Below are 16,161 nucleotides of genomic sequence, written 5' to 3'. Positions count from 1 at the left end.
AAAATTACATTTGAAGGGTTAAATAAACTCTTCAAATTCTTCAATTATGTGGAAGAATTTCAAGCCAAAATCAAATCTCAAGCAAAAATGGCATTCCAGGTGATGCATAGACACAAGAGATCCTGCAGGTGCTGAAAATCCAGAGATTTTACCTTACTGACCATTACACTATTGGCAATTAGGGCAGTAATGAAGGTCCTCCATATCTGATGATGTTTGTGGCTTCCTTCATCATGTCAGTAGTTTCCTTTCGGATTTCATTACTGTCAGTAATGCAAGTCCTGGGTAGAGACTCAGGAATACCATCACACTCAGATGTAGAAGTGTTCTTTACTGCTGTTTCCATAATGATTTTGTTTTACCAGTCATGGTTGTTAGCCCTGAGCTGAACCCCCAAAACCTGGAGGACTAGTGGACTGCTCTTAGTCTGTCCTCTCCCCTTTGTCCTATTTCACATGGATAGCGCGTGGCCAAGTGGTTAAGGCGTTCGTCTAGTGATCTGAAGGTCGTTAGTTCGAACCTTGGCTGAAGCAGCGTGTGTGTCCTTGAGCAAGGCACTTAACCACACATTGCTCTGCAACGACACTGGTGACAAGCTGTATGGGTTCTAATGTCCTTCCCTTGGACGCATCGGTGGCGTGGAGAGGGGAAACTTGCAGCATGGGCAACTGCCAGTCTTCCATATAACCTTGGCCAGGCCTGCGCCCTGAAAACTTTCCAAGGTGCAAATCTATGGTCTCATGAGACTAATGGATGCCTATACATGGATGACCCTACCAAAGAAATCTAAAGAAACACACACACAATGCTAGAGGAACTCAGCAGGCACCATCTATGGAAATAAATAAGCGGTCAATGTTTCAGGCTGAGACCCTTAGACCCGAGTCCTGATGAAAAGTCTCGGCCCAAATTGTTGACTGTTCATTCATTCCCATAAATGTTGCCTGACCTGCTGGATTCCTCCAGCATTTTGTGTGTGTTAATCCAAATTGAGTACTATGTACATATAATCATTGGAATTAAATATTGAATAAATATTGTCACAATATTAAAGGAACACTTTCAGTAATTGTACATTTTTTCCACAAGCTGTGAGAATTATGAGAGTTCAGGAGAGTTGTCCATTAGGAACAAATGAAATTGGAAAGTGCTTTTAGAAGCAGACAGAAAACCTCTCCCCAGGAGGCTAATTTCACTTTGCTTTGATAATCATCCTGTTTTTCTTAATTATGTGATTTAGCAGATCTGAGAATTACTTTCACATTTGCATTGAAGTAAATCTCCAAAAATGTAAGTGCTCCGTTAGCTACTCAGATCAATATCAATTCTGAGTGAACAGTAGATTGTTATTGCCTTCTATGAATGTGGTCCATTTGACTCCTGCACATCGTGCCATATACAAGATTTAAATTGTAATGGCAGTCCCAGTGGCTTTTATTATCACTCAAACCTGCCATATGCTTTAATATGGTTGTGTTATGATAATTGGCTGTCAAACTCATAACAAAGAAAACAAATGACACAAAACCCTAAGAAATAGTACAACTAATGAACATACTTATTCCTATGATAATTTCATGCATCTTTAGACACTATAAATCAATTTTTCAACATTGATCTCCCCATTATAGTGGCACAAGTATTCTTACATCCAGGGACACTGCTTTACATTGTCACACATCTTCTGATTTAGCATGATCTAAGATGAAAGCAGATGTTGTGGTTGTCTTGGATTCCATTTCATTCTACTGTTTTTTAAAACAACCCTTAATAGACATGGGTGGCTTAGGAAGCATTTTATCTTTCAGATGCAGCCAAGAACAATCTTGCCACTCTTGAACGATTTCTTAAATGGTAGAAAGACATAGGTGAGGAGGAATCATAATGAGGGAGATTGATTTTAGAAGGATTCTAGAAAGTTAAATCAACACATTGTGTCATAGCTACGAAGTATATTTATCGAACGGTTCACAACAGCGACAGCAGTGATGACGCAAGCTACAGTACTTAATGCTGCCAGCTTCCCATATCCCTAAGACAACAGTGGATGAAGCATCTTATTAATGAAGACATATCTCACTTTCAGACAGTCTAACAAAAATATCCCTGCTCTATGTTGTCAGTGCATGCTGTGAGATAGAATGTTTAGAGAGTGCCGCATTTTACTCAGCGTTGGTTTAACCCAATCGTATTTATTTTCAAATAAATCTGAAAAAAAATACACATAACAGGTAATGGGCTAGAGATTAAATTGCCTTCTTCCCCTTTTGTTTTATACATGCCACGGGTGACTAAGAACCCATTATGAAGGGTGGCAGAAGTGTGTTGGCTACCATTTAGGGTCAAGATCCCCCACAGGAATTCAGATTTCACACTGAATCAACACTCTTATCAGCTGGCTGCAGGGTTCTCTTGTGCGACGGGCTGGGTCCCGCATTAGACCCAAGATAAACGTACCTTGAAACATAGATGCTAAAATTAAATGTTGACTAGATAGCATTTCCCCTTCACAGAAGAGCAGAAAAAACTAATGGGAAAATAATCCCTTGAGCTATCCCTTCAACCGCATCACAGCAAATGGCCCATCCTTCAAACTTTCCACTCATCAAGTTGACTTCCAGTAAGGCAACCTAGGATTCATCCTCAAATATCAACAAAAACACTAAATCCAGAAAAAAAATCTTCACCAAACAACTCAATTTTTATTTGCAGAACACCAGTAAACTTCCAGAATTAAGAAAGGCTCTCTGCAAACCTGTGATACAAAGTTCAAAATTGAAAGTACATTTATTATCAAAGTATGTATACAGTACACAACCTTGAGATTTGTCTTCCTGCAGGCAGCCACAGAACAAAGAAACCAATAGAACCAGTTCAAAGGAAAACCCCACCCAATATGCAAAAAAAAGAACAACTCGTGCAAACAACAAAAAAATAACAAATAGCATTAATTGCAGTCCCCAAGAGTGAGTCCTCAGTGTTGTGCTGATGGTCGCAGGCCACAGCTGCAGAGTTTGTTCAGCGCTGAAGCATCCCGATCAAATTGCAAAATTGTAAAAAAGAGAGGTAAACAGAAAAAAACACAAGGACCATGAACTGCAGAGCCCCAGAAGTGAGTCCACAGCTGTGGAGCGTGTCCAGAAGCTCGAAGGCTGTCGGGCAGCGACTGCTCCTGAACTCAGTGGTATAGGATCTATGAATCCTGCTCCTTCCACCCACTGGCAGCAGAGGGAGAAACCGGTCAAATGCGGGCAGACTGCACTGAACAACTGTTAATTTTCCATTCTCATCCTCGACAATTTTAATTGTGCTCTACATTTGAATCGGCGTGTGGAAATGCAGCCCACCGCGGGTTCATGTTACAGCGTTAAGAAATGACACAAGATCTCGTCCACGATCAATCCCTCAGGAGATCGCAGAATTGCCAGGTCGTTCAGTCAGCCCAAAAATACATGCTTAAAAGTGAAATTATAGGATGAAATTGACCACAGCTCAGAAGTATATCTAGCAGAAGAAGATTATCCAGTAGTTTTGTAAGCTGCCTGCAAGATGTTGCTGTAGATCACTGGGACCACTTTGTCAGAAGTATTTCAATTCTGTACTGATTTACCTTAATGGCCTCTTTAAGGCCCTTCCTTAATGGGTACAGCTTGGGAGGAAGACAGCTGTTTTTCCCCCATTAAGGCCACTTCAGATGACCAGGGTGCTGAGTTTAGTTGGAATTTGATCAACAACACGCATCCAGGTGGTTAAGGGTGTAAGTAAAGCAGATAGTGATGGTACTGGTATGCTTCAGTCATCCTCAATGAGAGCACCAGAAACCTCTCCCGAGAAGCTAAACCCATTCAACACAACATCTCCATCATTTTGCATGAGAAGAGCAGAGGGTAAACACTGCAAGTTCCTGACAATCCTGAACCTCTCAGCTGAGGTTGCAGTAGCGAGATCAACCAGCAACACAGTTGCATTTACCTAGGAAAGAGACAATGCCTGCCCTGGTGTAAGTAGTAGGGATGCTCTGTGTGGAAGTGAGGATGAAGAGCGAAACATGATGGGATCATTGTAGAGTGTGTAGGAGAAGGAGGTGTGCAATAACATAGTCAAATAATTGTTGGGTAAGAGAATATTGTGAGGGGGCCTTATTAAGCAGTCCTTGAGGTCAGCTCCATTCTGCTGGTTCTAAGGTGATGATACGGCCTGTGTGGGATTAACGGACTCTGAGGAGATGGTGCACACTAGGGTCTTGTGTTCTCAAATCTGGCTGTTCACAGAAAAATCCGCCCCCATTTTGCATTTGTTTCTTTTTGGCCTGTATGCCAAGATCTTAGAAGAGACCCAAGCTCCTTCTCCATTTTGAACATTCATGGACCAGGGATTCCCATGCAGCAGTGGGGATGTTACACTTGTTTCAAGGTAGCTTCTGAGAAAATCCTCAAAATGTTTCTTCTATTCTCCTGGTAATGTTTTGCCATGATGCTGCTCTCTCCATTTCTCTTGGAGTTGTTGTACAGTGAAGTCCATACCCATTGTGGCTCACGAAGGATCCACAGTGATCTGGGCAGTTGTTTAGCCACTGGGAAAAGACGATTGAAAAATGGTGATAGTGTTCCCCATGACAGAGAGCAGAGAGACTTGCCCCGTTCCCCCCACCCACCCAGTTAGCACAATCATGTCATTTCTCAAAGTTGGCCAGAGTCACAGTGCCTCTCGTGTCCACAGCATCCCCTCTTTCTTCTAGATGTTGGAGATGAAATTATGAATTTGCTTAAGAATGTTTTCCTGCATTCTAACTTCATCAGGGACATCCCTGCTCCCAAGGCCCTGGTGTTTCAGATAGCTTATGGACTTCTGAATTCATGCTAATTGAGAGTGGAAGCAGTCTGTACAGAACGGTTTGTTACAGAGTGGACTTACTGACTTCATATAAAGGATAGGGACCTGGTTGTGAGATCCTTTGAAATGTTCCTTCCAGCAGGCACAGGTGAGCGCTCTGTCCCTGATAATTGCCTAACTATTTATTGGCAAACAACCTGCAGCCATTCTGAAGTTCTCTGAGCGTGGATAGACAAATTGAGATGTCATTTTGGGGTCATTAATTCTGAAGAGGTTAGGGCTGTGATTGGTGTAGAGATTAAAGGGCGTGCAGAGGGGTGGGAGAGCTGAGCGGGGCAGGAGGAGCCCTGAAATGGCAGACGCATTGTGCAAGAGTCGCAAATCCCAAGTGCAATGACTAGGTCAGAAGGTGGTGCATTTTAGTTAATAATTGGAATGAATAAAATATACTGAACTTAACAACTTTACTGGGATCATTGTAGTCATGACAGGTGTATTTACCCTCCTTAACTGCCTCTCAGGGAGTTGCATTGAAAGCTGGCAGTCTGCGAGGTATGAAGCTAACAGCATCCCCTCCTTCCATCAACTGCCAGTAACACTGCACTAGAAAATCACAGGAGCTTCTCTGGACCACTTGTTTACCAGCTTACATGCTTTTTTACCGTCTGAAGCCACAAGCCACCTCCCCTTTAATTGACGCTGATCACTTCCAATTGAAGTTATAAATGTTTATTTGCCAACGAAATAGTGCACATCTTGAAATTATTCATGACTGCAGTCCTGTCTCATGTGTCATTGTTGGGCTGTGTTTCAGCTGTGAAGTTTAGTTATTTTGGATATTTGACTAAGTACATTTATATTTCTATTACTTTAAATTCTCACCACATTAATTTTCTTTAAATGAAAAAATATAACTATATATTCAAAAACATATAGCCTCAAGGTGATGAAATTAAAGAAAAATACATTAAGCACAGAATTTTTAAAAAAACTTTTAAATGTTAACTGCACTAGAAAAACAACAGGAACAGTCCAATTGTGATCCTGTCCTTCTGTTTAATCTCCTTAATGAAATATCTGCATTTTCTTTCTTGGTGTACAACTGGTGAATATCTTCAAGGGTTTTGTGCTCTGAGGCAGTTCTAAAGTGATGATTCATGGAATTGAGGGAACACTTTTTGTTTTTCGAAGTAGCTCTGATCTCCAATCTGAGGAAGCACATGTTGCTTACACCACAGAGTATCTGACAATTATTCTTGGGCTGTGATGTAGTTTATTAATGCAAGACTATCAGTTACTCCTGTGGAAATTCATTCTTTAATATTGGTATCATAGCCTGTTGTTTTTTTTTCCCCTCATTGTGATTCATTGGTGATCTCAGTCCAATATTTTCCATAGAGAATTCCTTAGCAAGAATCATTACATCAGTAGAATTCTAAGGAGAATGATTTTTTTTCCTTTCATTAAATCCAAAGGATCTGGTCATTGAAAGTAGAAAGATTATATTTTCTGTACCTAATATCTCAGTGCTATGCCATTGCTGAATAAGGACTCCATTGGCAACATTTTACATCAATTAATTCAAGAACAATACTTGATTATCTGAATCTGTGAGATAAATATCATTTAATCTGGTTTCCCAATCAACCAATCCTCCCCCTACATGCTGATTATGGTCTTTAGAAAGGGTAAGATGAGGTAACGCGAACCAATCCTCATAGAGGGATCAGAAGTGGAGAGAGTGAGCAATTTCAAGTTCCTGAGTATCAATATCTCTGACACTCTAACCTGATCCCAATATATCGATGCAGCTATAAAGAAGACAAGACAGCAGCTATATTTCATTTGGAGTTTGTCACCTAAAACACTTGAAAACTTCTACAGTTGTACCATGGAGAGCATTCTGACAGGCTGCATCACCGTCTGGTGTGGGGGTGTGGGCTACTGCACAGGATCGAAAGAAGCTACAGGAAGTGGTAAAATTAGTCAGCTCCATCATGCGTACTAGCCTCCGTAGCATCCAAGACATCTTCAAGGAGTGGTGCCTCGGAAAGGCGGCATCCATTATTAAGGACCCCCATCACTCAGGACAAGCCTACCGACAGGAGGGAGATACAGAAGCCTAAGGCTCACTCTTAGTAATTCAGGAACAGATTCTTACTCTCTGCCATCCAATTTCTATAGGGCGTTGAACCCATGAACATTACCTCACATTTTATTATTTCTGTTTTTGCACTATTCTCTTTAAATTTAACTATTGAATATACATATATACTCACTGTAATTTATTGTTTCTATATTTATCATGTATTGCATTGTACTACTGCCACTACGTTAACAAATTTCACAACATACATCGGTGATATTAAACCTGATTCTGGTTCTGGTTCATAGGTTACCGCGTGATCTGGGGACAATGGTTCCAGATGGAAGTTTCTTTTTCTGGAGTAAGAAACTCTAAGGGCATCAGCTGGCTACTTTCATGAGTAGTTTAAATTACCTATTATTTCCGGTATTTTGGAGAATAAATAATGGAGGTACCGAGACATGGTGCAAGAATTGCAGAACGATGAAATAAAAAGAATGGCATCTGAATCTGAATACTAAATGTGATGGGTGATCTCTCCCAATTAAGATAATGCACGAACATACATTAAGAGAGACCATGCTGTACAATTCAACTGAGATGGTACACAGTGGAATAAGAACAATGCAGGAGCTGCTAGATTTTCAGGGAAGCGACCTGCCAAAAGAACAGAGGCAAAGGAACACACATCAAAGTTGCTGGTGAACGCAGCAGGCCAGGCAGCATCTCTAGGAAGAGGTACAGTCGACGTTTTAGGCCGAGACCCTTCGTCCTTCAGTTAGTCCTGACGAAGGGTCTCGGCCTGAAACGTCGACTGTACTTCTTCCTAGAGATTCTGCCTGGCCTGCTGCGTTCACCAGCAACTTTGATGTGTGTTACTTGAATTTCCAGTATCTGCAGAATTCCTCGTGTTTACGTTTTTAAAGAGGCAAAGGAAGGAATGTTTAATGGCACACTGAGCTGGATTATTGAAGATGAATTTCGGCAAGATTAAACAAAAGATGCAAAGGTATCCATTCCATAAACCCTTCAAAGTACAACCCTGGAGAATGCATCAGATACATTACAAACCACCTGGAAATGGAGCAATTAAGTACTGCTTGTTCTTTACTTAACTAGGAGCAGAGAGGGTCTTTGGAGAATTCAGAAAAGTAGTTAAGACTCTAAGCAGATCTTTGCAGTTTTGCAGATTCAGTGTCTTATTCCTCAGAAAATCAGTTTATTTTTGGAATCAAGTCTTCTTGTCAAAGACAATGGCTACTGCATAAGGCACAGTATCTCTAGAAAAGTGAACTGAGGTGTGCAAAGTGCAAAGTTATCCAAAGTCAAGCTAGATGTGTTTGATGGTCAGAAGCAAGTGGAGAAGAGTAAACTGTAGAAAAGGGAAAGTACTGCCATGAGTACTTAGATGTCACTTCTATTGTAGACAGCAATGTGAATGGCTGTAAAATAAATGCATAGGAGAGAGTGTGGGTTATAGATTTGAAAATCGCTTCTACAAATATAGCATGATGTAAAAGCAATCAATTTGTCCCATCCATGGACATTTGATCAGTTCAGAGTAGAGCCAAAACTTTCAGTACATTGGATACAAAGAATTCGTTTTGATTTGTAGAGAATTGTCTGGGGGGTCTTTACCTGTTTCAATATGAAATTGATAAATATTATTGGAGAAGAGTACTATTTGAAATCAACAGAGCAGACTGATGCAGGGTACTTTAGACCCAGAAGACCTAAAGCTGACAATTATCAATCCCTTGTTCTAATTCCTCTATCCTGTAGTTTGATTTGTATCATCCTCAGTACTGCAAATCTCCGAGGGTGCTTGGACTTTTCCTATCCTGCACCCATTTTTTTCTGTCCTAATATTGTTCCTCTGGACACAAACTCCTCTCCAAGATTTATCTTGATTGGAACACCACCAACCATCTTCAGCATTCAATCCATGGCCAGTGCACCAAACTGCAGTTTGTAACATCAACAAAGTACACTGCAGCAACCTTTCAAGCAGCAACTCCAAATCTCTGACTTTCATTCCTTACACGAAGCAGAGTAGAAAGTCTATAGGGACCTCCTTCAATTTTCTTCCAAGTCACATACTCATAAATAAACATTTATTTTCCTGCAAATATTTTCTTTAGGCTTTTGGTTCCATGTGCTAGCAACACTTTGGCTTTTGCCTGATTAACCCTTTAGCTTGTTAAAATTGGTGTAAAACACAACTTTTGTTAAGGTGCAGCAGGTAATGACAAAAAAAAAATTACCAGCATATAGTAACATCGGTAACTTGATGATAATGAACAAATTAAAAGTTACTCTACCTATTGGAGATCAGTAAAAATACTGTTTTCACAAGTTTCGTCTGCAGGTCATTTGATTCACTTGTAATGGGAATGCAGAGATATGGCCCTTCATTGCCAGATGCAGTGTCATGTCATTATAGCATGAAATAACATTTTCTGTACATAATTGTAGATTACTAACTTAATTTGCTAGATACTAGTTTATTAATTCCAAATATATTACAGGTATATTCGGAGTCGGTTAAAAGGAGACAAATCATAATTGAAACATCAAACTATAATCAAATGAACTGTTTGTGTGCAAAGCATTAAAAACAGGATAACGAAAAAACTTACAGCTACACGAACTATTTCTAAAACGTCTCTCGCAGCTAACAATTTGGATGTGACAGTTTGAAAGGTTTTATTCTTTCTTTTGAAAGTGCTAAGTTATTGACGTTCGACTACAGGAGCGAATGATAACTTCAGTTTATATTTGAGGTGCCAATCCTTAACTTAAGACCCTATGTTGTTTCAGTATAACAACAGTTATATTTAATTGTGACATTTTAAGAAAAAAAATGTATGTGGGATCCAGTTTTCTTCCCCCTTTGGAAGGTTGCTGCCATTCATTTTTAGCAGTTCTACGCCATCTCTTTAATCTTGTGACAAATTACGACAGCATTTTACAGAGACTACTGATTGCTCTAATCGCGGGCAGGGACTGAGTCACGTACCGCAGGCGCCGCGGAGAACGACTGTGTGTTTGTAGAGGCTGTCGCTATGGCTGGAAGTCTCTCCCTCTTTCTCCCCCTGCCTTCAGCACAGCCCGAGGAAGTCCTGCGCTCTTCATTCATGCTTTCTGGTGAGCAGCGAAGAGCCACAGCCAGCCTCTCGGGCTCGGGGTGACGAGGCAGCCGCCACCACCACACCGCTCCAGTGAAGCTGGCAAAAGTCAGTGGCGCCTTAAATCCCGCAGGTCTCCAGCTCCCTGGGAACGGGGGTGGGAGGGAGGCAAATTCATCACTGCGGTCGCACAGACCGAGGTGCGATTTATCTGAAGCAATGGGGAAAATACTGAAGAGCGCAAGTAGCTCTCCAGCCGAGACAATCTTTGCAACACATTGTTATTGTTTTAAAGTTGCTCATAAACTGAGCGTGTGTGATCTGCAGCTGCATCAGCAACGGCAGACGTAGAGGAAAATTGTGAGCGACTAGACTGATGAGCCGTAACAGCTCAGGCAATATGCGAATCTATCACATAGGTATCTGAATTTCCCTTCTGGAAGGACAGATATAAAAGGGGAAAAAATAGATGACACTTGCGGATCACAGTGATAACCAACTGGATTACATTGAACGCTCTGGTCAGTTAGAGGATTGTCTGTGACTCAGTTCTAAGATGTTCATAATTCTAACGTTCCTAAGCAACCTGCTCATAATCTCACTGAAGGTGCTGCCATACCCTTGTTAGTGTTTTTTTCCTACGATGTAACATAATCTGATGAAAATGTTAGTTCCTAAACTTAAAGCTAACCCTTTCTTAATTGTCATCGGCATGGAAACAGGCCCTCTGCCTGCAGCGACTATGCCACACACCACCAAGCACCATTTACACTAAACCCATTCATTATATGCTCCCCACATGTCCATTAATTTCCCCAAGTTCTATCACTCACCCAAAGGTCATGGGGGGAAGGCAGGGGAATGGGTATGAGAGGGATAATAAATCAGCTATGATGGAATGGTGGAGCAGACTCAATGGGCTGAATGGCCTAATTCTGTTCCTGTGTATTATGGTCTACTACACTCAGGGCTATTTTTGCAGTGGTCAATTAACTTGCCAAGTTCTGGGATGTGAGGGAAAAGCAGAACACCTGGAGGGAATCACACAGCCACAAACTGAATGTGGAAGCTCCAGGTATATGGTGCCCTAGGTGAGGACAGTGGCTCTGCCAGCTGTGTTACTGTGCCACGCTGTACTGCCCTGTGCCACCAAATGTGTATCTCTAACATCAGTTTACACTCTCTTAACTAATGTCGGCAATAAATAAAAACAATTTTGGTCACTGACAAGCATAACAACTTCCTTTTGTTTACCACCTTCAATAAGCAGGTAAGAAATGGAAGAAGGAGTAGCCCCACTCGGTCCTTCGAGCCTGATCTGCCATTCTGGAAGACCGTGGCAGATCTGCATCCATGCCATGTTGAGTCGATTGCCTTCTCAGCCAAGCATGGACATCTGAACCTCTCGTGTGGAGCTTGATTACTGGTCTCGGGTTTTGTAAAAAATGTATTTTCTCTTTAGTCCTTCTTAGCTCTCCCTTCATGAATATGCATAAATAACCTTGGTAGTGAGTGCCAGAAGATTATTGAACCCTCCAGAAAGGGGGAAAAAAAAACCTTTTTAATTGGACCACAAATTTTTCTGTCTTTTAAAACTAAAGAGAGAACTAACAATGAATAAAGAGCCCTGCAATTATGTTAGTAATGACATATCTATGTTTGGGTTATTACTTGTCCAAATATCCTCGAATATATTTTAAAAGATGAAACATGAAGTTAGTCTCAAAGGTTCCATTTAATATTAGAGAATGCATACAATGTACAACCTGAAATTCATACCCCCTACACAAAACAGAAGAACCCCCCAGAAGAACAAATGACGGGAAAATGTTAGAACCCCAAAGTCCCCCTCCCATATGCAAACAGCAACAAAGCATCAACCCTCCTCCCACTTATCCCAGCAAATAGCATTAGTCTCCCCATCACCTTCCATGCAAGCAATAGCAAAGCTCCCAAAGGCCCCATGATCTAGAATCCATCAAAAATCAGTTCACCCAACAGTTCAACGTCTCTCTCTCTCTCTCTCTCTCTCTCTCCTCTCTCTCTCTCTCTCTCTCTCTCTCTCTCTATATATATATATATCTATCTCTATCTCTCTCAACAGCCTGCTCTTTCAATGTTACAGTCTGCAGTGTTACTTTTATTTCAAGTTCCCCAACTCAAGAATCCAAGAATCGGCAGCAAACTCTCTCTCACAATTGAGAGGGGGCGAGAGAGAGAGAGAGAGAAAGAGAGAGAGAGAGAGAGAGAGAGAGAGAGAGAGAGAGAGAGAGAGAGAGAAATCGCTTGAGTGTAGAGACCTCTGTCAGCTGCAACCATTGTCTTGATGTTCTGATCCCCTGCGATGCTTCAGTTGGTGACACCAGAGAGGAATCAGGTCCACAGGGCCGCACTCTGAAGGAACACATCTTCCAGGCCCATCCTGGAAATATCAAAAAGGGCTGCTTGCGAGCTCCGGGAGTAGGACCCACCGTCATGAAGAACTGCAGATTGATTGCAGCTGTAGATCACAGGCTCTGACAGGAACCCAAACAGCTTGAAAAGGAAGGAAGAGACATTAATGAGAAGAAGAATTTAAACTGTTTTGAAGATGGACTGGGAGGTCGCCCTCTGGCGCCATCTTTAGCTCCTCCGTTTTACTAGTCAGTAGAAGTTTAAAAAAAGACAAATGTCATGTATTCCGTAGTGTAAAACAATATCTTAGTGAAGAGTTAGTAAATATTAATGAGTTTAACACTGAGAAGTTGTGGAATATTGTCTAAGGAAAGGCAATTTGCTAATATTAAGAGCTCAGAAATAATCATTCAACAAAATGATTTATTCAAAAATAATCAATTTTAATAAAAGCAAACACGAGGAAATCTGCAGATGCTGGAATTTCAAGCAACACACATGAAAGTCCTGACGAAGGGTCTCGGCTCAAAATGTCGACTATACCTCTTCCTAGAGGTGCTGCCTGGCCTGCTGTGTTTACCAGCAACTTTCATGTGTGTCAATTTTAATAAAATTGTTTATATTCTAATACACGGATTAATCTAATCTATATGAATATAGAGTAAGGAGTTCGTTAATGTGATTCAATATACTATATCTGGTATTATTATATTTTTTCCTTTGTTTTATAATATGTATTCTTTTGGACTCTGTATTCTTCAATATAGAAATCAATAAAAAGTATTGGAAAAGAAAAATAATCAGCTGATGAGAATGTTTCCAGTTTGGATCGTATCAGTTATCCACTCATCCCTAATTATTGTAGAGTTTAAAGTAAATTTATTATCGAAGTATGTACATGTCACTCTATATTACCGTGATTCATTTTTTGTATGCATTCACAGTAGATACAACAAAATACAATAAAATCAATGAAAAACTACGCACAAAGACAGACTAAACTCTACTGTGCAAACGATGACAAATTGTGCAAATAGAACAAGAAAAACAAACAAACAAATAAATAATATTGAGAACTCGAGTTGTGGAGTCCATGAGGTTGAGTCCTTAGGTTGTGGAATCAGTTCAGTGTTGAGGTGAGCGAAGTTATCCATGCTGGTTCAGGAGCCTGATGGTTGAAGAGTGATAACTGCTCCTGTCCCTGGTAGAGAGAGACCTAAGGCTCCAGTACCTCCTTCCCAGTTGTCAGCAGCAAGCAGAAAGCATGGCCTGGCTGGTGGGGTTAGGGTCCTTGATGATGGATGCTGCTTTCCTGCAACAATGCTTCTTGTAGATGTGCTCAGTGTTGGGGAGGGCTTTACCTGTGATGGACTGGTTGTATCCATTTCTTTTTATCCAGATCTCAGACTGGACATCAGCATGTTGACCTGACTAATAAAATATTGCTTGGAATAGATTAGACAATGGCAGAACTGATTAAGAAACTCTGATGGAATTAGTTAAGTTCACATCAAAAATTGATCAATACGACAAAAATGTGGATATATAGAGATCAAATCCTGGGATCATCTTCATGAAATCAATGACCTTGCTGGGAAACGCCGCACAGTATTTTAGCAAGCATTTACAGATGAAACATTAAATTGCTCTCACAGGGATCTCAGAATTGCAAAAAAGTCAATATTATATGAATAAATAATCTGGTCATTAACCTATTGTGCGATCTTGTTATGTGTAAATTATTGGATTTTGCTTTTTAAATACAGATGCATATGGAAAATCACTTTCAAGGTGCTCCATGGCCCTTGCGGAATTATGAAGTGCCTTGCCGGCACTACATGGAGCTGAGCCATAAACCAGCCTCGCCTCCATGGACTCTGTCTGCCTACACTTCTTGTTGTCTTGGTAAAGCAGCCAACGTAATCAAAGACTGTATCCATGCCACACATTCTCCCTTCTCCCTCCTCCCATTGGGCAGGAGGTACAACAGACTGAAAGCACGTACTGCAGGCTCAAGAACAGCTTCTATCCTGCTTGCATCAAACGATGGACTCTTGACTTCACAATCCCTGTGCTGCACTTTCTCTGTAACTGTAAAACTCTATTCTGAATTCTGTTATTGGTTTCCACCGAAATACTTCAATGCACAGTTGCAATGCAAGGATCCATATGGATGGCAAACAAAACGAAGTTTTCACTGTCCTGATTTGCTAATTTTTCACTCCAGTACAAACCTCTATTAAATGCTGATATTGATCTCTTTAGAGGAGCAAGTACCAATGCATTGTGCTGATGCATACCATATTAAAGTGGCTGGACTAACAGCAGAAGGTTGCCCAGACTCATAAAATAAACAATCTCAGTTTTCTAAAATAATTCATGCAGTTCTGTAATTCTTTTCGTGACTTGGGTAAAAAAAAAATATTTTCTACCGTGAGAAATTTTAGTTGCCAATAGGTTGTTCTTCTGAGCCAGTTTACTGCATCAGAGAGATCTGTTCCTGTTCTCAGTCGAGGCATTCTGGGAGTAACTGGACCAAGCCCAGGGAAATACTTCAGACCAGAAAAATTGTCTCCAACATTCTGCACTAATTCAAGAAATAGACTTAGGAATCCAGCAGTTCACAAATCATATTTACTGCCTTTGGAACCTTTTCACAAGCTGTTGGTTAATGTTGCTAGTAATTCTGCCCCATGCATATAACACTACAAGTGCAGTGAGAATCACTCTGTGGAGTTCCTGCCTCACAGCTTCAGTAGTCCATATTCAATCTCACCCTCCGGTGCTTTCCGTGTGGAGTGTGCATGATCTCCCCCTGACCATGTGATCAATTGGACATTGTATATTACCCCAAGTGTGTACGTGAGCAGTAGAATCTGGGAGCATTTTATGTGAATGTGGAAAGGGTAAAATGTGTTAGGGTAAGATTGGGGTTAAACCGTTTGGTGGTCAGCATGAGCTAAGTGGAGCAGGTATTTGTTTTTGTGTTGTATCATTCTGTGGCTCAATGAGAATCATTTCTGCTGAATTCCAAACTCCATTGTAGTGAAGATACCAGGGACATTGATGGGAATTTTATTGTACAGAGCAATATGGGGTTTTGAATGGTTGAAAGCAGAAGATAATTACAGGGAAGTTGGCAGGGTATTCGAAAGTGAGCTCCAACCCACTAACATAGATTTGTCAAAGGCAACAAACTCACTCCCAGAGGTTACTAATATTTAATATGCTAATGTGACTGGAAGTCTCTTACTGAAAATAAACATACAGCAAGTCTGGCTGCATCTATGGAGAAACAAACAAGACTAACATTTCAGATTGATGGCCTTTAATCACAACTGAGAAAAGTTGGAGGAAGTTGCAGAGAAGGGGGAGGGATTGGAGGGAACAAAGAACATAGAACATAGAATAGTACAGCATAGTACAGGCCCTTCGGCCCACAATGTTTTGCCGACCCTCAAACCCTGCCTCCCATATAAGCCCCCACCTTAAATTCCTCCATATACCTGTCTAGTAGTTTCTTAAACTTCGCTAGTGTATCTGCCTCCACCACTGACTCAGGCAATGCATTCCATGCACCAACCACTCTCTGAGTAAAAAACCTTCCTCTAATATCCCCCTTGAACTTCCCACCCCTTACCTTAAAGCCATGTCCTCTTGTATTGAGCAGTGGTGCCCTGGGGAAGAGGCGCTGGCTATCCACTCTATCTATTCCTCTTA

General features: G+C 41.0%; 1 protein-coding gene across 1 annotated transcript in view; it reads right to left on the bottom strand.

Moving 5' to 3' along the window:
- The window catches only part of hectd2 (HECT domain containing 2), a 131,425-nt gene extending 121,297 nt beyond the window's left edge, over positions 1 to 10,128 (bottom strand). Inside the window, exon 1 of the mRNA XM_072239745.1 lies at positions 9,939 to 10,128. Within this exon, the coding sequence (XP_072095846.1) occupies positions 9,939 to 10,058 (120 nt within the window). The 5' untranslated portion in view covers positions 10,059 to 10,128. The remainder of the gene's footprint in view (positions 1 to 9,938) is intronic.
- Positions 10,129 to 16,161: the final 6,033 nt, after the last annotated feature.

The sequence above is a fragment of the Mobula birostris genome, chromosome 21, assembly GCF_030028105.1.
Source record: "Mobula birostris isolate sMobBir1 chromosome 21, sMobBir1.hap1, whole genome shotgun sequence".
Classification (NCBI taxonomy): Eukaryota; Metazoa; Chordata; class Chondrichthyes; order Myliobatiformes; family Myliobatidae; genus Mobula; species Mobula birostris.
Note: the sequence above shows the minus strand (reverse complement) of the source record. Positions and strands in the feature narration are given on the sequence as shown.